We start from the raw sequence: 22,357 nt of genomic DNA, 5'->3' as shown, positions 1-22,357 counted from the left end.
TAACGGACTTGGGAAGGAGCAAACCCAGTGGGCATGTGGGCGTGCGAGCACCGGCCAAGTCCAGGAGGCTGGAACGTGGGGCTCAGCGGCGCTGGGGGGTGACCCCCACTTCCAGGGGTCACGGATGAGGAAAAAAGCCGTGACATGAGACATGAGCCCAACACATGTTTTGTTCTTTCTTCCTCGAGGTGACCCCGTGTCAACTGCACCGGGCTTTTCCATCCCTGACCCCGCTTGAAACATCCACGACCTGCCATGAGCAGGCTGTGCGCCCTCTGCCTGGCGGAAAACCGGGCCTCTGCACCAGCTTCATGTTTCCCCCAGAACCTGCACCTCGGCCACTGGACACTCCTCCTGGCTGTCTTGGTCGGGGTCCCAGGTCATCTGCGGGGTGAGGGAGGCGAGGTGAGTGCAGAGCCACAGTGGGGGCAAGTGCACCCTGGAAAGCCCCAGGGGCAGGGCCAGCGCAGAACACACGTCGGCGGGAGGCTCCCCAGGGGCTCCCGGACCCGCATCTCGAAGTGGCCGCCTGTGTCACAGGACCGGAGCCGGCTCCTCCCCTGCCCATCACATTCCTAGGCCACCCTCCAGGGCCAGCAGTGCCCTGCTCCCTGGGTGGGGCTGCAGGCACCTGGCACGAGATGTGTCCCCGGCGGGAGACCACGTACCGTCCTTCCGTTCTGAAGTTTGCCATTGATATGGTCTTTCATGTGAGGGATGGGAGGGAACAGCTTCTGCATCACCGAGAACCTCGGAGGAGAGAGAGACACCTGTTCTGAAACCCGCACCCACCAGCGGAGGGGAGACGCGGCGTCCACTAGAGCCCCAGCGAGGCCCCGATGTAGTAGGAGTGCAGCCTCCTTTGGGAGGGGTCCCTGCAGGAGACGTGCGGAAATGAGAAAGCGGAGCCCTAGCAGACCTGCATCTGCTCAGTCAGCTGCACCGCACCCACCTTGGCACCTCTCCCGAGACCCCATCCTATCACCATGGCAACCTTCCCACCCCACAGCCTCCGCGCCGAGCCGGTGGTCCCCTCCCTGGGTCGGCGTCCCATCCGCTCCCAAACCAAGCCCCTGGGCGGGGCGGCTCAGCCTGAAGCGGCTGGGAGGGGTGGGCGTGAAGCCAGCAGCCAGACGAGGCAGGAGCCGGCGCGCGGGGCGGGGCGGGGCGGGGCCTGTGCCGGGCGCACCCTTTCGGCTCAGCACGCAGGCCTGTGGAAGGGACCGCAACCGGCCTGGCTGACGCAGCCGCGCGCCTGCTGCCTGCCAGGCTGGGGAGGGGTCCCGGAGCCCCGTCCGGAGGAGCTACCTTTTCTAGGGTCGTTTTTACGGCTGCCCCAGGGAACCAAGACGGCCGCCCAAGAGAGAGCCCGGCCAGCCCCCCTTGGGAGACAGGAAGATGCCTGGTGCTCAGAGGGGCCTGGAACCTCAAGCTCCCTTTGCGTCTCAGCTCAGGCTCTTGGCATCCAAAGAAAAATATTCTTTCTAATCACTAGAAAGATTATTTCTAGTCGGCGTCGGGGTGAGGTGTGAGGGAGCGAACAGCGCGGGCATGTGGGGACCAGCAGACCCCCCACACAGGTGCTGGGGAGGGAGGGGCCCGCAGGGTGCTGCACGGGGGACCCGGCTCCTTGGGTTCCGCGGGCGGCAGGGACCAGGTGGCAGAAACCAGGTTCTGGTTGGCAAAAGACCGCTGGGGCGACGAGAGGCGGTGGCTTGCGACTGGCGGGGAAGCGTCCCGCAGCCCAGACGCACGGGTGCACGGGGCGGGGCGGGGGCGGCGGAGAGTGGGCAGCGCGGGCTGCCTGGCCTGCGGATCGCACTCCAGAAAACGACCGCGCAAACCAGGGGCCCGCGGGCTCACCTGCAAAACCGGAGCACGAGCCCCATAGCCAGCAGCGTCCCCAGGGCGATCAGCAAAGACGTCAGCCAGACGGGGAGGCGCGCGCCCTCCTCACACACTACGGAAGAGGGGCGGGACGCGTCGGGCAGGTCCCGGGAGGTCCGGGGTCAGCACCTCCACGGGGGCTCGGGGAGGAGGTGGCCGGCACGGGGGGCGGGAGGCGCGTCCAGGAGCGCCGTCCACCTGGGGACAGCGGCCACCTGCGCACCGGGCCGGGCCCCTCGGGAATCCCTCCCAAGTCGCCAGAATCCCGATGCCCCCCGACCACCGACCGACACTTGGAGTTGGGGGCTGGTGGCGCCGACCCCTCGGATCAATTCGGGTCGCGGGCCGGGGGGACGGGGGGTCAGCCACGCCCATCGGGAGGGGCGGGGCCGAGGTTGGTCTGTTCCCCACCTCCCTCCCTCCCTGCCACGCTGCGTCCTGGGTGCGCGCTGCCCTAGTTCTTGAATTTAATATACGGATTAAACATCATGGATTTTTCGCCTCAATTTCGATTCTTTTTTTAAACTGCATTAAAAGGTTTGTCTTGTAACTCAGAGTGTTGGCGATAGCCGTCTCCGCGCGCCTGGCGCAGCGCCATGGGACAGCTTGGACACACCATCACAGACGGGAGGGAGGCGGTCACAAGCCCAGGGACGTCGGGAGCCCCCAGAAGCTGGAAGAGACAGGAGGGACCCTCCCACTCACCGAAGTGTTGGGGGACACTCCACGGACCCCACGGTTTGTAATGGGAGAAGGTGGCATCCCTCGCCCTCACTTGCACCGTGTAGGTCCCAGGATTGTTCAGCTCCAAGAAGGCTTCATAGGTCTGCAGTTTAAGAGAAAGTAGAGGGGAAAAAAGTCCATTCGCAGTCCGTGGCAGAAGAATGGGGCCTTCAAGGGGCTGAGTGGGTCCTCCCCACATTCACGTGTTGGGGTCCTAACACTCAGCGTCTCAGAAGACGACTTTATTTGGAAATAGGGTTGATGCAGATGTGATGGGTTAAGAGGAGGTCGGATAGGGTACAGTGGACCCCTAGCCACTATGACTGGTGTCTTTATAAAGAGGGGAAGCTCGGAGACAGACACGTGCATACACACAGACACCTTGTGGATATGGAAGGGATACGGCCACAAGCCCGGGGATGCCTGGAGCCCCCAGGAGCTGGAAGAGGCAGGAAGGACCCTCCGCTGGAGCCTCTGGAGGGAGCGCGGCCCTGGGACACCTTGACCTCAGACGTCTGGTCCCCAGGACTGGGGGAGGGTGAATGTCTGTGGTTCTCAGTCACCCAGTCTACGGCTGCCCCAGGGAACTAAGACGGCCACCCAAGAGAGAGCCCGGCCAGCCCCCCTTGGGAGACAGGAAGATGCCTGGTGCTCAGAGGGGCTGGGAACCGCAAGCTCCCTTTGCGTCTCAGCCCAGGTTCTTGGCATCTAAATAAAAATATTCTTTCTAATCACTAGAAGGTCAGTATTCGTGGTGGCCACCGCTGGTGAGGTCAAGAAGAGTGGTGGCATCTCGGGTGTCAGGCAGAATGGAGCCTGTACAACATTCAGTGGGGTCCCCCCAAGAAGAGTTGTACCCCCAGAACCTGGGACCTTATTTGGAAACAGGGTCTCTGCAGAGGTGATGCAGTGAAGGGTCTGAGCTGAGGTCCTCCTGGAGGAGGGTGGCCCTACATCCAATGACAGGGTCCTTCTAAGACACAGAAGAGGAGAGACACAGACACAGAGGAGAAGCCCCGTGAAGAGAGAGGCAGAGACGGGAGGAAGAGGCAGAGACAGAGACAGAGAGAGACAAAGGAGAGACGGGGGCCAAGGGGTCTGTGGCCGGTAGTTGCGGTACGGAAGCAGCTGCCTCCGCAGGTTGGAGGCAGTTAGATAGTGAATTAGGGCGTGGTGACACTCCCACCGAATCCTGAGGGATTTGGGGGCCGGGGGGTGGACCTTTAGGGCAGCACCAGGCAGGTGATGGCACCCGGTCTATGGACCGGGGAGCTTCATCTCAGAGTCACTGGACAGTAATAGACATAAGGAGCCTGCGCTTGGGATGCCAGACTGGGGCGGGGGCGGGGGACACCCACCTCCTGTTTGTAGGCGAGCTCCGTACCCTGTAAGAGAAAAGCAGAGCATGGGTGCCTGACCCCATCCCCAGGAAGGGCCGTCATTTGTCAGAGCCTCTTCAGGTTTACAGAAAAGTCGAGGATAAAATAATCAGTCATTGAGTAGAAATAATAAATAGATACTTCTGTACACAAAAATAATAAATAGAGGCAACTGAGTATAACATATCGATGAACTAAAAAGTACCTGGGGGAGGGATAAATTAGGAGTTTGGGATTAACAGACACACACTACTATATATATATAATAGATAAATAACAAGGACCTACTGTAGAGCACAGGGAACTCTACTCACTATCTTGTAATAACTTATGATGGAAAAGAATCTGAAATATATATATATATATATAACTGAATATATACAGTTAATATGTGTATGTAACTGAATCACTTTGCTGTGACCTGAAACTAACACAACATTGTAAATCAACTATGTTTCAATTAAAAACAAAAAGTTGTTTAAGTACCTAGTCTTATGAAAAAAATAAAATTGATAGACTTGATTTTTTTGAGCTGTTTTGGTTAACAGAAAAATTGACCATATGCTAGTTGAGTCTAAATAAGAAATATAATACATAAATCAGTAGACAACAATAGTAAATGTAAGTAAATTGTAGAGTATAAAATACCAACTACCTCAGAAATATTTGGTCTTTTTAATCAGTAGACTTGACTTTTTTTGAGTGGTTTTGGGTTTACAGAAAACTTGAAGATAAGCAGTAATGGAGTATAAATCATAGGTATATAAATACATTGACATAATGAATAAATATAAGTAAATAATCGAGTATAAAAATACCAATGAGCTCAAAACTACTTATTTTCTTTTAATTTATGGACTAATTTTTTGAGCAGTTCTAGGTTTATAGAAGAGTTGAGTATGAAGTAATCAGAACATGAATATAAATAATAAATGCACACAAACAGGTAAATACACATAAAAGATAAATATAAGTAAATAGTTGAGTATAAGATGCTGATTAGTGCAAAAATATTTGGTCTTTTAAATTAATAGATTTTTTGAGTAGTTTTAAGGTTGTGGAAAAATTGAGTATAAGCAGTGATTGAACATAGATAATAAATAAATGTAATAAATATAAGTAAATGAGTATAAAATACTGATTGACTCAAAGTGCTCGGTCTTTTTTTAATTAATAGATTTTTTTCAATAGTTTTGTGTTTATAGAAAAATTGAGTAAACAGCAAGGTCCTACTGTGTAGCACAGGGAACTATATTCAATATCCCGTGACAAACCATCATGGAAAAGAATATGAAAAAGAATGTACGTATGGGTATAACTGAATCACTTCGCTGTATAGCAGAAATTAACACAACAGAGTAAATCAACTATACTTCAATAAAATAAAAAATGAGTACAAGCAGTTATTGACTATAAATACATAAACAATAAATAATTACAAGTAGACAATTAAGTACAAAATACCACCTAGCTCAAAAATAGCTGGTCCTTTTTTTTTTTAATCTATTGACTCCATTTTTTTGAGCAGTCTTAGGCTTATGAAAAAGTTGAGTGTAAAGTATAAATAAATGTAACACGTACAGAAAAATAAACATAGTCAATAACTATGACAGTCACTGAGTATAGAATACCGGTGATCTCCAGCATATTTTTTTAACAGTAGCTTTATTCAGGTATGATTTGCATACAGCAAAGCACACCAGCAGAGCATATAATCTGCTGACTTTGGCAAACGTGTGCGTGAAACCGGCACAATACAGGAAACATGTCCATCACCCCCAAATTCCCTCCAGCTTCTCCTCCATATGCCCTCCTCCCTGCGCCCCTGCCCCAGCCCTCAGATCTGTCCCTACAGAGCATCCTGAGTTTTCCTGTGTAAATCGTTTCTTTTATGACACTTTTAAACATACACAAGGGACCCTCCAGTTCTTGGTGGCTAGGATTCCGCTGCGTGGCTATATTTTGTTCATCCCTTCCCTAGGGTTGTGTCCTGTTTAGGGACCATTATACACGTAGGTGCTACAAACACTTAGGTCCCATCTTTGGGGGGCTACTGGTTTCATTTCTCGCAGGGGAATTGCAGGCTCTGTGACATACGGTCAGACAGAGTTTCACCAAGTGGCTGTTTCAACCTTTTGCTCTTTTTCTGTAGGGTTATCTTCTGCGTGTTGACAGGTAAACATCCCTCCTCTACCCCAAGCCTGACGAAAGTATGCAAGCATTCCCTTCCATATTCTGATTCCTTTCCAACGTCAGCGGTGTCACTCAAACGCCAAACACTTGGAGTTTTGCTAAAGCTCATTTATTTTACAGTTCCTCTGGTTTTTTTTTTGTTTTGAATGTTTCACCTACCCCCAAAGCCCCGGAGTCCAGGGGGATGTAAGAGTATAAGAGATGCCCACCCAGGAAACCGCTTACCTTCTGTATCTGCAGTTCATACTTGAAGTCATCATTAAGGTGACTCCTCACTTGCCACTGCATGAACGAGTAGCTTTGGTTACACCACCTGCTAGTGATGTTGGGAGCAGCTAATACCTCTAGGGAGAAAAAAAAACACTTTTATGAGTAAAGCACATCAAAAAAGAATTTCTTCCCCCACCCCCCCGCCCAGAGATACTTTTAAAAGAGGCCTCCTACAAGCTGAGGGGGTGGGGGGGGAAAGAGAGGAAAATGTCATTCCAAGGTTAAAAAGTATCAAGAGACAGAGACAAGTGAGAGAAAACTGTTTGCATGATTAGGGTCACTGAGCCTGCGGACCAGCTCAGACACTGGCCCGGGGGGACCCCTCACCCCCTCGGAGGCCCTTGCAAAGCTTTCTTCTCGTCTGTGCAGGGACACCCCTCAGAGCAGCGCTGTTCTTTTCCCTCTCGGCGATTCCAGTCCCTGGGACTACGCTTCTCCAGCAGGGGGAGCAAAGCGCGGTCCAGCTGCAAGGTCCCGCCCTCCTGCCCACTGGACCAATCGGCTCTGCTCAGACCCCACCTCCAGGGCAGCTGGCCCCCCCACGAGCTGCCCGGGACCAGTCCTGCCCCCATGACTTTGGCCGCCAATCCCACTCCCAAAAGTTCTCCCGGAATCTTCTGCCCCCGCCTTGGACTCTGACCGGGTCCCACCCCCTGCTTCCTTCTCACCTGCCACCCCCAGCGTGGGACCCAGCTCCTCCAGGACCCTCGGGCCCCCTCTGTGGGCTGTCCCAGGGCTCCGCCCTTTGCCCTCCCTGGGGTGGTGTGCATCCCTGATTCCGGCTCCATCAGTTTCCTGAGGGACGGCGTCTAGGTCTACAGGTCTGACCCCCCGCCAGGCCCCCACTGGTGTCTGCCCAGGCTCCCCCCCACTGATGTGCCCTCAAACCTCCGGCCACCTCCACTCCCACTGCCACACGGGCTGGCATCACCCCGCCACCCCTGCTGGGAACCAGGCCGTGGACACCCCACGTGGACAGCAGGGCTGGGGCCGGAGCACAGTGCGGAGTTGCGGGCGGGGCTACACGTGTAGGGCTGCACTCGCCCAGGGGCGCGTGGTGTGTGAGGGACGTGGCATCAGAGTGAGGTTGGCTCCGGGCCGGGGGGGCACCACAGACAAAGGCAGGAGCCGCATCCCGGCTTCTGAACCGGAGGCCCCCATCTTCTCCCCTTTTGCACCTACCTCTCCGCTCATATGCTTCCCTGCTACACGTGGACCAGCCAGGGTGGTGAGGGGCCAGGTTTCATGGGGCTTGAAGCTGTCCTAGTTTGGGGGGCAGTGGGGTCTAATTTAAAGTAAAAAGTATTGACAGAGCTTTGCTAAGATGGGTTTTGTGTTCTGAAAACCTGCCGTCGATAGATTCAAACAAAAAGAATAACTATTTTTGAGCTATTTTTGAACACAGGGCCTGGAGAGGGGCGACCGGTGTGAGACCCCCAGCCTCACGGTGCAGCTGTCCTCGGTGGATGGGGGGCACAGCGCCATCTGCTAGGTGTGTTCTGGAAATGCTTCCTTAGGTCCCGGGAACACAGAGCAGCTGCTGTGAGCTAGGTGTCTGTGTCTCCCCAGATTCACGTACGGAAGCCCTGACGCGCAGTGGGACGGCTTTAGAGGCAGGGCCTCTGGGACACAATCGGGGTTAGATGAGGTCCTGAAGGTGAGGCCCCCATGATGGGATCAGTACCCTTATAATCAGAGCAAGGGGGTGTGGGATGAATTGGGAGATTGGGACGGACATACGTACACTAAGATGTGTACCACAGATACCTAATGAGAACCTGCCGTACAGCACAGGGAACTCTACTTCGCGTTACAGCAGAAACTAACACACACTGTAAAACAACTCTACCCCAATAGGAAATAAGAATAAAAAAGAAGTGGGGGAAGAGGCACCAGAGTTCGCTCTCCACTGTGTGAGGACACAGCAAACACGCAAGGCAGGAAGAGGGTCTCGCCAGGAACTGACGTGCCCACGCCCCGACCTGCGACTCCCAGCCCCCAGGACTCCGGGAGAGGAGTGTGGCGTCTAAGCGCCCAGCCTCGGGTATTGGGTTTCAGGACGGCAAGCAGCATCTCCGCGGAAGTACGGCACACGGAGCAGGGTCCCATTTTCTTACTCACCGATTTTGGCTAGTCTATCACTCGTCTCAGAGCAGGGAATTTTGGAACCGCTGCCGGTACCATTCACCAGGAAACGCGTCAGATCCTTGGATAACACAGAGATGTTGTGAAAACGGCACTGGACGTGTGTCCCTTGCTCGTCTGCTCTGTACTGGGAGCACGGCCACTTCTCATAGGAGCTGTGAGGGGTGCGGCTGCGTCATGAGCGGCCCTGAAGCCCCCGCTCCAGCCCGGGGGAGCCCCGGCGAGCCCAAGGTCACACCTACTCCAGGTTCTCCAGGTAGAGATGGTACTGCACGTCCCTCGGGGCCTCCCGGCCCACCGCCCAGCTGCACGTCAGGAAATCCACGTCGTGAACCCAGCAGGTCAGGTTTTCTGCAGCCGCCCTGGGATTCCCTTCTGGGCTTGCAAAGAAGAGGGAAAAAAACCAAAACTGAGTCCCGGATAAACACCAAGGTCCTACTGTAGAACCCAGGGAACTATATTCAATATCCTGGGATAAACCATCATGGAAAAGAATATGAAAAAGAATATTTATGTATAACTGAGTCACTTTGCTGGGCAGCAGAAATTAACACAACGTTGTAAATCAACTATACGTCAATAAAATTTTAAAAAAAAGTTTTTTAAGTGAGTCTCTTTTTAGTGATCCTTGTGAATTCTCACGCGGTTCTAAGAAATAATAGAGGGGCTTCCCTGGTGGCGCAGTGGTTGAGAGTCCGCCTGCCGATGCAGGGGACACGGGTTCGTGCCCCAGTTCGGGAAGATCCCACGTGCGGTGGAGTGGCTGGGCCCGTGAGCCATGGCCGCTGAGCCTGCGCGTCCGGAGCCTGTGCTCCGCAACGGGAGAGGCCACAGCAGTGAGAGGCCCGTGTACCGCAAAAAAAAAAAAAAAGGAAAAAGAAAAGAAATAATAGACACATCCATGTAGCGCTTACCCTTTCTGCAGTGGTAACACCTCCCCTCCCTGCAAGGCTCCCCGCCCATGGCCCGCCCCCCCGTGACCCCATATACCCTTACCAGACCCCTCCTGCCCCCAACCCTGCCCACCTAACCCTAAGCCTAAGAAACGCCCAACAGTCTTCTGGAACTTTCTTTCTTTCTCTTACTAGTTACTCCTCAGCTAAAGTCCGTTGCCATCAGAACCCTATTTTTAAGAAGTGACGTATTTTGGATGAAACCTGGATCAGCTAGAGTCACGGAAGACATTTTTGTTTTTTTTGCGGTACGCGGGCCCCTCACTGCCGTGGCCTCTCCCGTTGCGGAGCACAGGCTCCGGACGCGCAGGCTCAGCGGCCATGGCTCACGGGCCCAGCCACTCCACCGCACGTGGGATCTTCCCGGACCGGGGCACGAACCCGCGTCCCCTGCATCGGCAGGCGGACTCTCAACCACTGCGCCACCAGGGAAGCCCCATTTTTTTTTTTTTAATGAAAGAGGAAAAGAAAAATCCAACAACATAAACTGTATTTCCAACAATTCGGAGCCAGAGTTTATCTTCCTCGTTTCCCCATTCTCAGAAGAGCACAGTTTTGTGATATTCCAACTTCCTGACAAAGAGCGCAGGAGGTGTTCAGACTTGCTACTGGTGTTCTCTCTGTCCAAACCGTATATGGGATCAGACAATCTGTTTGCTTGGCATGAGGAAAATGATAAAACTCTGTTCTCAAACTAAAAAGACAAAACAAAACAAAAAAGCAAAAACACAAAAACCAACAACAACAAAACCACTCTATGTTTCTACAGCTCCATTCATTCAGGCAGGTGCCGTGTGTGAAATTGCGTGAGACCCTCCGAGATGGTCTTTTTCCCACGAAGCTATGTCCCTGGAGACCCATCCAAGGTAAAAGCCATTATTTTGGTATTCAGAGCACTAACGGATGATTGAAAGCAAAGAACACCCTGAAAGAGCATCTTCCCCTCACCTTGACTAGGATACTGAATCCACGTGGAGAATGGCTGACCTTTGGTCACCCTGATGCTGTAGTTTGTAGCTTGGCATGACAAGTCAGAAATATTGCAATACGTCCTTTTCCGTGCCTGAGAGAGACAGAGCAATCTATTATTGCTCTGTCCCTAATTATTATTACCAATCATAATTAGGGGAGAACTAATAAAACACTGAGACTTTAGATTTAAAAAAGAAAGAAAGAAAACTATAGGTTTTCTTTAGTTTTCCTCAACATCCAAAGCCAGAGTCTCAGTATGCAGAGAGAGAGAGGGAGAGAGGGAGATGAAAATGAGGAAATCACTCACCAAAAGGAAAAAAATATCCTAGAAGGTTCTAAGACAGAGTTGGCAGAATGCCTTGATATTTTGAGAAGATATTTAGCCATTTGGCCAAGAAGGTGATGGTAAAGTAGTGATGGACAAACTGGGCAAACAGATAAAACCTTAAGGAAATGGAAATGATTAAATTTAGGAGAAACAAACATTTGTGTAAGACAGGAAAGAAAAATCCCCACTAACCACATGGCTCAGGTGTGAATAGTGTTTATATGGTTATAATAAACTGAATACTTGTCGAGAGAGGAGAGAGTGTGAGCTGGGGATGGCAACTGCTGGGGAGGTGAGTTGTGCATAGGAAATAGAGAGTGAAGCCTCCTGTCCCTTATGAGAAAAATCAACACATTTTGGCTAAACGGAATGAATCAAGAATTTGTGTTATAGAGAGATGCAGAGGTCTAGAACAACAGCATCAGGTGTAAAACGGTAAAAAGTGATGTCTCACTGAAAAGCTGCTATTTTGTTATAACGAACCCCGTACGACTATTTTCCTCTTTAAACTCTGTGCAGGTATTGCTTTGATTTGAAAACAAAAAACAGAAAGCAGGAAAAGAGGGCTTCCCTGGTGGCGCAGAGGTTAAGAATCCGCCTGCCGATGCAGGGGACACGGGTTCGAGCCCTGGTCCGGGAAGATCCCACATGCCGCGAGCAACTAAGCCCGTGCGCCACAACTACTGAGCCCACGTGCCACAACTACTGAAGCCCGTGTGCCTAGGGCTGTGCTCCGCAAGAAGAGAAGCCACCGCAATGAGAAGCCCATGCACTGCAATGAAGAGTAGCCCCCGCTCGCCGCAACTAGAGAAAGCCCGCGCACAGCAACGAAGACCCAACACAGCCAAAAGTAAATAAATAAATTAATTTAAAAAAAATTTCTCGGTTCTTCTGCAACATTTGTTCTTGCAGATAGAGTTTAGGGTCAACTGGCCGAGCTCCATTAAAATCCCATAGGGGTTTGTCATGAACTGGATTGTGCCCTACCCGCCCCGCAAAAAAAAACCCTCACATATTGAAATCCAAACCCTTAATGGAAATGTATTTGGCGTTGGGGGTCCTTAAAGAGGGGATGAAAGCAAAATGAGATCATTAGGGTGGGTCCTGATCCCATAGGACTGCTGTCCTTATGAGAAGAGGAGATCAGGACACAGACACACACAGAGGGACGACCACGTGAGGACACAGGGAGGAGACGGCCGTCTACACGCCCAGGAGAGAGGCCTCGGGAGGGACCAGCCCTGCCCACGCCTGGATCTCAGATTCCAGCCTCCAGGACTTGGGGAGACACATGTCTGTTGTTTACGCCGCCCCGTGTGCAGCAGCAGCCCAAGCGGACTAACATAGGGTGTGATTGGGTTGTATTCAGTTGAGAGTCATTTGAGGGAACCAGGGTTCTTCCCAAGGACGCGGACAGGTGCGTCCTTCTCATGAAACATGCTCAGCGGTTGGCATTCTCACCACGGCCTCTGCCCATGAGACGTGTCACAGTTCTCACGCCCTCCGAACCCTCTGATACAGGAGGGATTTGAGTGGGGGGCAGGGGATGGTGGAGGGGGACAGTGTTTCCCGAGGTCTCACTTTCAACTGGGCTTGGTTCTCTACCTGCAGTATCTCAGCCCATTTCCACACCAACCCTCTCCGGTGGGTACCATTCTGGATGTCTTACAGATCAGGAGCCCCAAGTCGCAGTGCCCGTAAAGGACCCCACATTCCACAGCTGAGCCCAGGAGTAGAACCCGTGTCTCTGTGATGCTATGTACAGGGAAGACGGTTTACCTTAGCGAAAGCTTTTGAATTGATGAAACACATAATTTCGGAAACGTTTCCATGGAGGTCCCAGGTCAATCTTTTTCTTTCTGGCTCCATCCTTAGGTTCTTAATTGGTGGGTCTGGATCGGAAATGTCTATAGGGTAAGGGTCTGGAGAGAGGCACACAGCGCTTAAACTTTGTCCTACTCAGTTACCCCTTGGGAAGCTGAGTTCCACACGGAGAAGTGGTTGCCTGAAGCAGGCAGAGGCCCCGAATCTGTAGTACCTTAGTGAGCTCACCAGCTCACCCTCCCAACAATGGGGGGAGAGAGTCAGAAAAGCAGATCACTGCTGCCGTCCGCGTTGATGGGAAATGTACCTTTCTTAAGCATGTATGTCAAAGAAGGTCGTTTTCACTGAAAACCAATTCAGGCTGAGAGAGTTGGCTCAGTGTCTGCTCTACAGACTGAGAATTCGGAATGCTTTGCAAGTTGCAATAGAAATTTTAATGTAGGGACTTCCCTGGCGGTCCCGTGGTTAAGACTTCGCCTTCCAATGCAGGGGGTGCGGGTTCGATCCCTGGTTGGGGAGCTGAGATGCCACATGCCTCGGGGCCAAAAAACCCAAACATAAAACAGAAGAAGTATTGTAACAAATTCAATAAAGACTTTAAAAGTGGTCCACAACAGAAAATCTTAAAAAAAAAAAGAAATTTTAATGTGATATATTAAAAATATACAAACTTATATACAAGTATATATAATGGAGTATATATTTATATATATATATATATATATATATAAAGTAGGAGACCTGATCTTTACACAATGATATTTATGTTCTTACACAGAGTGCCAGAGGAATTCTCATCTTCTTGGAAAACCACCCAAAATGCGTACATCTAAATACATTTTGAAGTGCAATCAAAGCACATATATATTCGTATGATGCTGTCAATGGGGACGGAGGTCAGAGTTTGCAGACCAAAGGATTCGATGTGTTTTATCAGTGACTTGCTTCATGAAGCAATCACATAGGACCAATAACTCAAAGTTATAAAGGTCCATCAGATATTTCTTCAGCTGTTATCTGTGACCCCCTCATTTAGAGGATTTCGCAGAAATGACTGTTTATAAACCGCAAGTACTGTGATCAGTTATCAGGATCAACAACCTTAGTTTGACAAGCAAGACCAAATCCTGTGAATATCCTGGTTTCTGGCATTACGGTCTCCCAACCTATAAGGATAATTTATTCCTTAAAAAACAACTTCCCTAGGGAAATTTCTTAAAAGTGAAAATGTAATTTTTAATGGATTCTTATGCCTCAGAATTTATATTCACTTCTTCCAAAACAACAGTAAATATCATTAAAACAGCTATGAGTGATGCAGTAGAAAATATGAGTTTTAGCGTATTTTTATTACATTTAAGTTTGTTTTTAATTTTTATAGCTTTATTTACAACTTTAATTATTTTATTTTATTTTGTTTTTTGTTTTTTGTTTTGTTTTTTTTTTTTTTTTTGCAGTACATGGGCCTGTCACTGTTGTGGCCTCTCCCGTTACGGAGCACAGGCTCCGGACGTGCAGGCTCAGCGGCCATGGCTCATGGGCCCAGCCGCTCCGCGGCATGTGGGATCCTCCCGGACCGGGGCACGAACCCGCATCCCCTGCATCGGCAGGCGGACCCTCAACCACTGCGCCACCAGGGAAGCCCACAACTTTAATTATTTTAAAATTAAAATTTTAAAATAATCTTCATAATCTAATAGGAAATGTACTTATATAAAATTATATATATTTATATAAATAAGTCCATATATATTTAAATCACATAACAAGGGAGTTTTCTGTCACTATGTTTTCCATAAAGTCTACCTGTGCTCCCTTAGAGTGGTTATTATCTACCCAATTACAGTTGTGCTCACAAATAAAAAAGAACTTTAATGCAAACAGAAGAAAGTAAACGCAATCTGTAAAGACAAAATGAAACAAAATCAATGCAAATACACATACGAGTGTTTACTGCAATATACTCGTGACCCTCCAGTGCTCTGAAAGAAAAGGGACATAGTGTTCTCAACCCTAGAGCTTTTGAAAAACTATAGATGGTGGGAAATACTCTTCCAGCCATGGTAAAGTAGTCTCAGATGTATCTCTCGCCATAAGCCCCTAGAAAATGGCCAAATATATAAAGCAACTATTTTTAGACTTTCTGAAAACGAAGACAAACAATTCTGAGAGTGTATTTGGGGGTGGAAGACATTCACAATCCAATGGGACAAGGTGGAGATTCCTTGCTGAACACTGAGAAGTCAGTAAAGACCCCAGAAGAGTCAGGCCTTTGTTGTCGGAGAGAAGAAGCTAAAGGTGACTCACCTTGAAAAACTTCAAAACAAGGCGACCCACCAATAAAGGAACGGCCTGCTGAAACAAAACTCACCATCTCTAAAGAAGGCAACCAAAGAAGACCCTCACCAACTCATCCTTCACAATATCCAGCACCCAATAAAAAATGACTAGACACGCAGAGAAGCAGGAATGTGTTGGCTGTGACCAGAAGAAATGTCAGGTCATAGAAATCGTCCCCTGAGTGGCTGACGATGAAATTAACAGAGACGTCCATTAAAACAGCCACTATAAATGTGTTAGAGGACTTGAAGGAAAACATGAACACTATGCAGTGAGGAATGGAAGCTATAAAGGAGGAACCAAACAGAATTTTTAGAGGTAGAACATATAGCATCTGAGATGAAAAAATTCACTTGGATGAACTGGAAGACAATGGAAATGATCTACGCCGAAGCCCCCAAAGAAAAATATTTGAAGAAATTGTGGCCAAACATTTCCTAACTTAATGAAAATTATAAACCTACAGGCCCAGGACGCTCAAAAACCCTACTAGGATACACAGACACACAGGTACCAACAAACACAAACGCTAAGACGCATCGTCCTCAAATGCCTTTTTAAAAAGTGGAATCAAGACAATCTTACAAAACCAACGGAAAAAAGGCACCGCACCTATCAGAGAACAAAGATGAGAATTTCTGCTGATTTCTCTTCAGAAACAATGGGAGACAGAAGGTGACAGAACGCCTTCTCCCCATGCTGCAAGAAAACAGTACAAATCCTGGTCAACCTAGAATCTATATCTTAGCGATCAATGGAAGGTGAAATATAAAGACTTTATAGTGACAAAAAGTGAAAGGTTTTTTTTTTTTGTATTTTTGTATTTGTTTGTTTTTTTGCCAGAAAAAAAACCAGAAGAGCAGGTCTGTAAGAAATGTTTTCAAAAAAGGCTTTTGTGGCTGAAGGAGAAATCAGCAGATGGACACTCACGAAGGAATGTGGAACCCAGGTGAGCAGAGATGCAACAAAAGCATACCAGAAATAGTAGGAATGTAGGCAAACCGGAAAGCTTTCCCATTTTTTTAAGGTTTTAAAAAGATAATTCTTGAAAAGAAAATATTGTATTGTGTATTGTGGGCTTATAGAGACGTAGAAGTACATGTGTGACATGGCACAAAGGATGAGGCAGGAAGTAAACGTATACTGTTGTGAGATTCCTATGTTCTGTGTGAAGTAGAATAACATTATTTGAAGAGAGTATGTACTGAATGAATCATCCCAGGGGAACCACACAAGCCGTGGAACAAAGAGGGCTAGCCCAAAAGCCAACAGTAGAGAAAAACACAAAAACAAGAAAAGCACTAAAAAAGTAACTGGAAAGAAGTCAGGAAAGGAGGGGCGACAAAAAGAAAAAAAAGAAAAACTGAAAAAAAAAACCCAGCAAACAAGTAGCAAAATGGTAGAATTAAAGTCAATCAGCTTAATAAGTTCATTGCATGCAAATGGTCTAAACACTCCAGTGAGAAGGAAAGGTTTTCAGACTAGACTTTAAAAGTACCCCACAGTACGCTGTCTGCACGAAAGGTACTTTAAATATAGTTTAAATGGCAATAATAGGAAAGCATATTTTATGCAAGCTCCAATTGTATAAAACCTAGGATTTTATCCCAGGATTTTATTTCCGGGGGTAAGAAGGGACCATTTCAAGCGATTAAATGGCCAATTCATCCTAATATATGTGCTCTCAACAGTCATTTTGAAAATACATGCGGCATAAGCACCACCTCCCTCTCTAATAGAACAGATAGAATACGGGAGGGATATACAGGACTTGAACAAAATATCAACAATTTGACCTAATTGACATTGTGGGGACATTCTAACCAATGACGGCAGGGTGCACATTTGTTTTTGTTTTTTTTTTGTCGGGGGGCGAGCCGCACGGCTTGCGGGATCTTAGTTCCCTGACCAGGGCTGGAACCCGCGTCCCCTGCAGTGGAAGTGCAGAGTCCTAACCACTGGACCACCAGGGAAGTCCCAGGATGCACATTTTTATGAACTACAGACAGAAGATTCATCAAAATAGACCGTGTACTGGCATGGGGAGTGTCAGTCCTTTTAAAAAGGTTTAAATCATTCACTGTGTATATATTCTCTGACTACAATTCTCTCTTGATTAAATTCAAGATCACTCTTTTAAAATCTGGAACACACCAGATATTTGCAAACAAAATGACAAAGTGATAAATTACCATGTGCATCTTAGAAGAAATCACAGGAAATGTAGAAAATATTTTGAACTGAATGAAAATGAAAGAAAAAAAAAGTGCGACGCAGCTACAGCAATGCTTACAGGGAAATTTATAACATTACATGTTTAGGTTAGGAATAGAGTTTAAATTCAAGAATCAGTTTCCACATGAAGACGTTAGAGAAAGAAGAACAAATTAAACTGAAAAGAAATTAAGCCTAAAGCAAAATCCCTAAAAAAAATAAAGGGAACAAAAAAAAATCAGTGAAAAAGAAAATGGAAAAACTATATAGATTGTCAAGGAAACCAAAAGCTGGTGCTATACAAGAGACAATATAATGGAAAAACCTCTCTTGCTACACTGATCAAGAAAAAAACAAAAAAAGACCAATTTTAGGAATGAAAGAGGGGACACTGATACACATCCTGAAAGACATTGAAAGAAGAATTGGGGGTAATTTGAACAAAAGTTATGCCAATACCTTCAACGATGTATGACATGAACCAGCTTCTTGAAAGACACACATTAGCAGTACTGACATAAGTGGCAAACCTGAGTAACCCTGTAAGTATTAAAGGAGTAGAATATATAATGAAAAAGCTTCCCCGGAAGAAAGCATCAGGCACAGATGGGCTTGCGGCTGAATCCCACCAGCAATTTAAAACAGAAACAGTAACAATGTGCAGAAACTTTCCGAAAACAGAGGAAAGGCGGGAAACATGTTCTGACTCACTTTATGAGGCCAGCGTTATCCTGATACCAAAATCAAAACATTAGAAGTAAACTGAAACCGAAAACGCCTTATACTCCCGGACACCAAATTCCTTCACAGAATACTAGCCCAGAAAATCAGGTAAAGTACAAAAGTGGTAACACCTCCTGACCCAACGGATTTACTCCAGGAATATTATAAGGCTATTTTAACCATCGCTATAATGGGCCCCTTTAACAGAAAACTGGTGATCGTATCCATAGAAGCAGGAAAACCTTTTGACCATGTTTAACACCCCTTTGAGACGAAAAACTCTCAGCAAACTAGACAGGGACGAAAACGTCCTTCCCCTGATAAATCTGTGAAAATCCTGGCGCTAATTCAGACTCAGTAGGGAAGGACTAACCACTTCTCCGTACGATTCGAACAAGACAAGGTGTCTGGTTTCAACGCTTCTATTCCACCGTGTCCTGTACCCACGGCCTCTCTAATGCACTTCGACCAACGTTGTAGTTTTAGGGCGCTTTGGGGGGAAATGTTAGAACGGTACAACACGCTCCCTGCTTCCTTCAGCGTTTGGCTCCTAGAAAGCTACTCACTTCCTGCCTGTGGTCAGTGACCCCAGAATGCCCATGGGCCTGAAGCCACCACAAAGGTGGCAGCTGCCTCAGCCCCGTACAAGTGGGGCAAAGACGGGGGGCGGGGGTGGGAGCCTCAGGCGTGGAGAAAGCCCCCTCCCCTCCCAGACCTCCTGCATCTCCCGGCCCCTCTGGTCACCAGGTGCGGCCACGTGACTGACTTGGAGTCCAGGAAATGGACAGAAGCAATGTGTGGTCCTTTTAGTTCAGACCTGTAAAAACTCCCGTGTGATCCGTCTACAAACTCCTCCAAGGAGATGATGGAGCTTCCCAGGTCCATCCGTATGTAAGGATCCCGGGTCTGTACATGGAACAGAGCCCCCTGGGATGGAGTAAACTGTGTCCTTTCCCCAGCCCTCCCCAAATCATGCTGGAGTCCTAACCTCAGAACGGGACCTTAGCTGGAAATAGGGTGAGTGCAGATGTAATTAATTAAGATGAGGTCTCGCTGCCATACTGTGGCCCTAACCCAATCCGACTGGTGTCCTTATTAAGAGGGGAAATTTGGGTACAGGTACACACCCGGGGAGAACCCCCTGTGAAGACAGGAGGGAGGCAGCCACAAGCCCAGGGACACCTGGAGCCTCCCAAAGCTGGTAGAGGCGGGAAGGACCCTCCCCGGGAGCCTCTGGAGGGAGCGTGGCCCTGGGACACCTTGACCTCAGACGTCTGGTCTCCAGGACTGGGATAAATAAATGTATGTCACTCAAGTCCTCCAGACTACGGTATTTTGTTAAGGCAGCCTGAGCTGAGTAAGCCAGCAGTCCCCGGAAGAATGATACCTATGCCCTAACACACACACACACACACACACACACACACGCACACACACACACTCACACCATCTGAACTCCACTACTCTTTGAGGAAGGAACGAACTTCTCATGGTTAGGCAATGCTGTGGCCATCACAGCGGCACAGGGCGCGGCGCCTGATGCAAGCACCCAGCGTCCGTGGTGAGGGGGTGCACTCTGCTCCCATTGCCTGAAGCGCTGCTCCACATGTGCGTGTTGTGCGAGCTGGACAGGAGGCTTGGTCACTGTCCCGGGTCCACCGGTCACTCAGCGAAGCCCTGATGGGAGGGGCTTCTCTGCAGACCCTCCCCAAGGCAGCATGCCCGCCTGGAGGGCACCATATCTCTTGTACTCCTGTAAGCATCCAGGTCTTTGCACCCTGAGTTGGGCGCCCTCACTACTGGGCGCCCAGGAAACGTAGACTCTCCATACCCCGGGGCGGAGGGCATGGCTCCCCTTGGGGGTTCTGCTGCCTGGTGGTGGGCACTCTCCACTGGCTCTGCACCCTGCCCCACCTGGGATATTCTCTCCCAGCCACACCTGTCACCCGAAGTCAGCCGGACACTGACAGTCAGAGGTGGGCACGGCAGCTTAAGAACCTACATCACTGTCTTTTCACCTCCTTATCGTGTGTCACGGTCGAACTTCACTATCACGTCGCGAATTGTTTCCTACCCATCACCACCATGCTTGAAGATGGTGGGAACTTCCTGGACGCCACGGAGACCCTGGTTTTCACCCTACCCCCCATAAATCTCCGTTACAAATGTGAGAAAAACAGGATGGAGTTGCCCCAAAAGCATCTTACTCGTTGCTCATCTGCCTGTCCAAGCTCCAGACGACGCATCTCTCATGACACCTGGATTTTTATCTCCCGGTCCCGGAGGCCAGGATGCTATAGGATTGGTTCTTCCCACAGACTCAGAGGGAGAATCCGTTCCAGCTGGAGAACCTCTGCAGCTTCTGGGAGCTGCCCTGCCCCAGTCCTAGGCGTTCCTGCACTTGTGACTGCATCACCCCAATCTCTCCTCTATCGCCACCTGGCTTCTCCCTGTGTCCATGCCTGGGTCCAAATCTCCCCTCCTCGTAAGGACACCCATTGTTCTGGACGGGGATCCACCCACGTGACCTCATCTTAACTCAGGGACGTCTGTAAAGACCCTATTTCCAAATAACTCCGGTTGACAGGTTCTGTTCGTTAGGACTTCAGCGCATGAATCTGGCGAGGACCCAGTTCAGCCCATCACCCTAATGTTTCCACGGGGTTCTTCCGACCCAGAGAGAGGGTGACAATACATCCAAGCACACTGCCGGGTCCCAGCGCCGTAGCTACACCCCGAGCTCTGGACGTAGTGTCTTGACCATATCAGGATGAACATCCTGTCTGTGAGGTACCAGTTTTGCAAGATGAACCCGCCGGGGTGACTGAGGGGAAGGCTACGTGGGAAGTGTCTGCACTATCTCTCATGGCAGCCGAGTGACTCGACCGTGACCCCAACGTAAACAGTTTCACTGAAAAGCAACACAGCCCCAGGGACCCACAGACCACACGCGGCTTTTCCTCCGGCTTTTCCTACCGTGGTCCGGTGGCAGCAGGCCGGAGACAGGCACCAGGAAGACCGCCAGCCAGACGAAAGCCATGGCCAAGGCAGCTCCCACAGGAGGGCGGGCACCAGCTGGAAGAGAAGAGACAGTGGCCGCATGGGGTGGCGGCAGGGAGGAGGCTGAGCCCCCAGGGCTGTCTTGCTCCGAGCGCAGGGAGCTGCTTCCGGGAGGAGAGCCTCCCGTGCATGAGCACGTGTGTGTGCATGTGTGCACGTGTGTGCATGTGTGCGTATGTGTGTGCACGTGTGTATGCACCCGTGTATACCGCATGCCTGTGTGCATGTGTATGCATGTGCCTGCACATATTACTTGTGTTTATGTGTCTGTGCACTGTGTGTGCACATGTGTGCACGTGTGTATCTGTGTGCATACCTCTGCGTCTTGTATATGTATCTGTGTGCGCTGCGTGTCTCTATATGCATATGTACGCATGTGTGTGCACACATGACATGTGTTTGTGTGTCTCTGTGTGTGCTGTGTATGCATGCATGTGTCCCTGTGTGTGTGCACACATTACACAGGTCTTTGTGTGTCTGTGTGTGCATGTATGTCTGTGTGCATGCATGTGTGCATGTGTGTATCTGTGTGTATTGCGCACACACATTACACAGGTCTGTGTGTGCATGTGTACATGCATTCCTGCGTGTATGCAGGTCTGCACATATGTGTCTGTGTGCGTGCGTGTGTGTGTGCGTGTGTGCGCGCGCGTGTGTGCGTGCATGTGTGTGTGTGTGTGTGTGTGTGTGTGTGTGTGTGAGCCTCTCTAAAAAGCTCCCGCCCTGGGGTTTGAGCTCACCCTTGGCTCCAGCCCCATCCCGGAACCCAGAAATCACCTTCCACGCAGCACCAGGAAACACTGGGCTCACAGAACAGTTGAAGGAAGTTTAGTTAAGAGCATGAAGTACAACGCAGTTTCCTGAACAGACCGAGTTACGGTCACTAAATCCCGTGCTGTCTCATCGTTCCTGCCAGAGCTTTTCCCCAGGTCCCCATGAAGCCCCCCTCTGCAGGCCGGCTCTCCTAGACCCTCCCCTGGGGGTCCACCTTCTGCACCTTCCGGGCCCCAGCGGCAGGGTCTCCCGACGGACCCCACCCATCCCCCCCCCACCTGAGTCACTCATGCAAATGCCCTTGGCGCCTGGAGGCCGACCTGGGGCTGCCACCCAAGCAGAGCCTGGGACCCTCAGCTGCCTCGGATTCCACACCCTCAGCAGGGCCTCAGGCTCTCTGTGCCAGTCAGGGTCGCCCAAAGACCTGACCGCCACTCCCCGCCATCCCACCTGGAGCGTCTTGGCTGGGATTGGGGGGGGCCCAGGACGCACCCTACCTCCTTCAGGGCCTGTCCAGCAGCCCCATCATGAGACCCAACCCGGACTCCATCCATCTGGGGTCTCACCTGCTC

The 22,357-nt window shown here is 49.8% G+C and overlaps 1 protein-coding gene and 1 long non-coding RNA gene across 6 annotated transcripts in view; one reads left to right on the top strand and one right to left on the bottom strand.

Annotated features, from left to right (window-relative positions):
* Positions 1-145: 145 nt before the first annotated feature.
* The window catches only part of IL3RA (interleukin 3 receptor subunit alpha), a 29,320-nt gene continuing 7,108 nt past the window's right edge, over positions 146-22,357 (bottom strand). For 3 of the 5 annotated variants that reach the window (XM_027095488.1, XM_027095489.1, XM_027095490.1), the window contains 11 exons: positions 20,928-21,026; positions 12,630-12,772; positions 10,499-10,613; positions 8,840-8,972; positions 8,574-8,752; positions 6,408-6,526; positions 3,969-3,995; positions 2,593-2,713; positions 1,864-1,960; positions 669-750; positions 146-384 (listed from right to left, as the gene is read on the bottom strand). In XM_027095488.1, coding sequence (XP_026951289.1) covers positions 310-384; positions 669-750; positions 1,864-1,960; positions 2,593-2,713; positions 3,969-3,995; positions 6,408-6,526; positions 8,574-8,752; positions 8,840-8,972; positions 10,499-10,613; positions 12,630-12,772; positions 20,928-20,991 — 1,155 coding nt within the window. In that variant the 5' untranslated portion in view covers positions 20,992-21,026 and the 3' untranslated portion in view covers positions 146-309. The remainder of the gene's footprint in view (positions 385-668; positions 751-1,863; positions 1,961-2,592; positions 2,714-3,968; positions 3,996-6,407; positions 6,527-8,573; positions 8,753-8,839; positions 8,973-10,498; positions 10,614-12,629; positions 12,773-20,927; positions 21,027-22,357) is intronic. The other 2 variants (XM_027095492.1, XM_027095493.1) reach the window with 1 other exon arrangement.
* On the top strand, positions 1,191-2,745 carry LOC113614162 (uncharacterized). The gene is made up of 2 exons (XR_003430488.1): positions 1,191-1,521; positions 2,443-2,745. It is a non-coding gene; the product is annotated as an uncharacterized LOC113614162 (long non-coding RNA).

Source organism: Aethalodelphis obliquidens, unplaced genomic scaffold, assembly GCF_003676395.1.
Source record: "Aethalodelphis obliquidens isolate GAN/ISIS:26980383/991018 unplaced genomic scaffold, ASM367639v1 scaffold91, whole genome shotgun sequence".
In the NCBI taxonomy this organism is placed as follows: Eukaryota; Metazoa; Chordata; class Mammalia; order Artiodactyla; family Delphinidae; genus Aethalodelphis; species Aethalodelphis obliquidens.
Note: the sequence above shows the minus strand (reverse complement) of the source record. Positions and strands in the feature narration are given on the sequence as shown.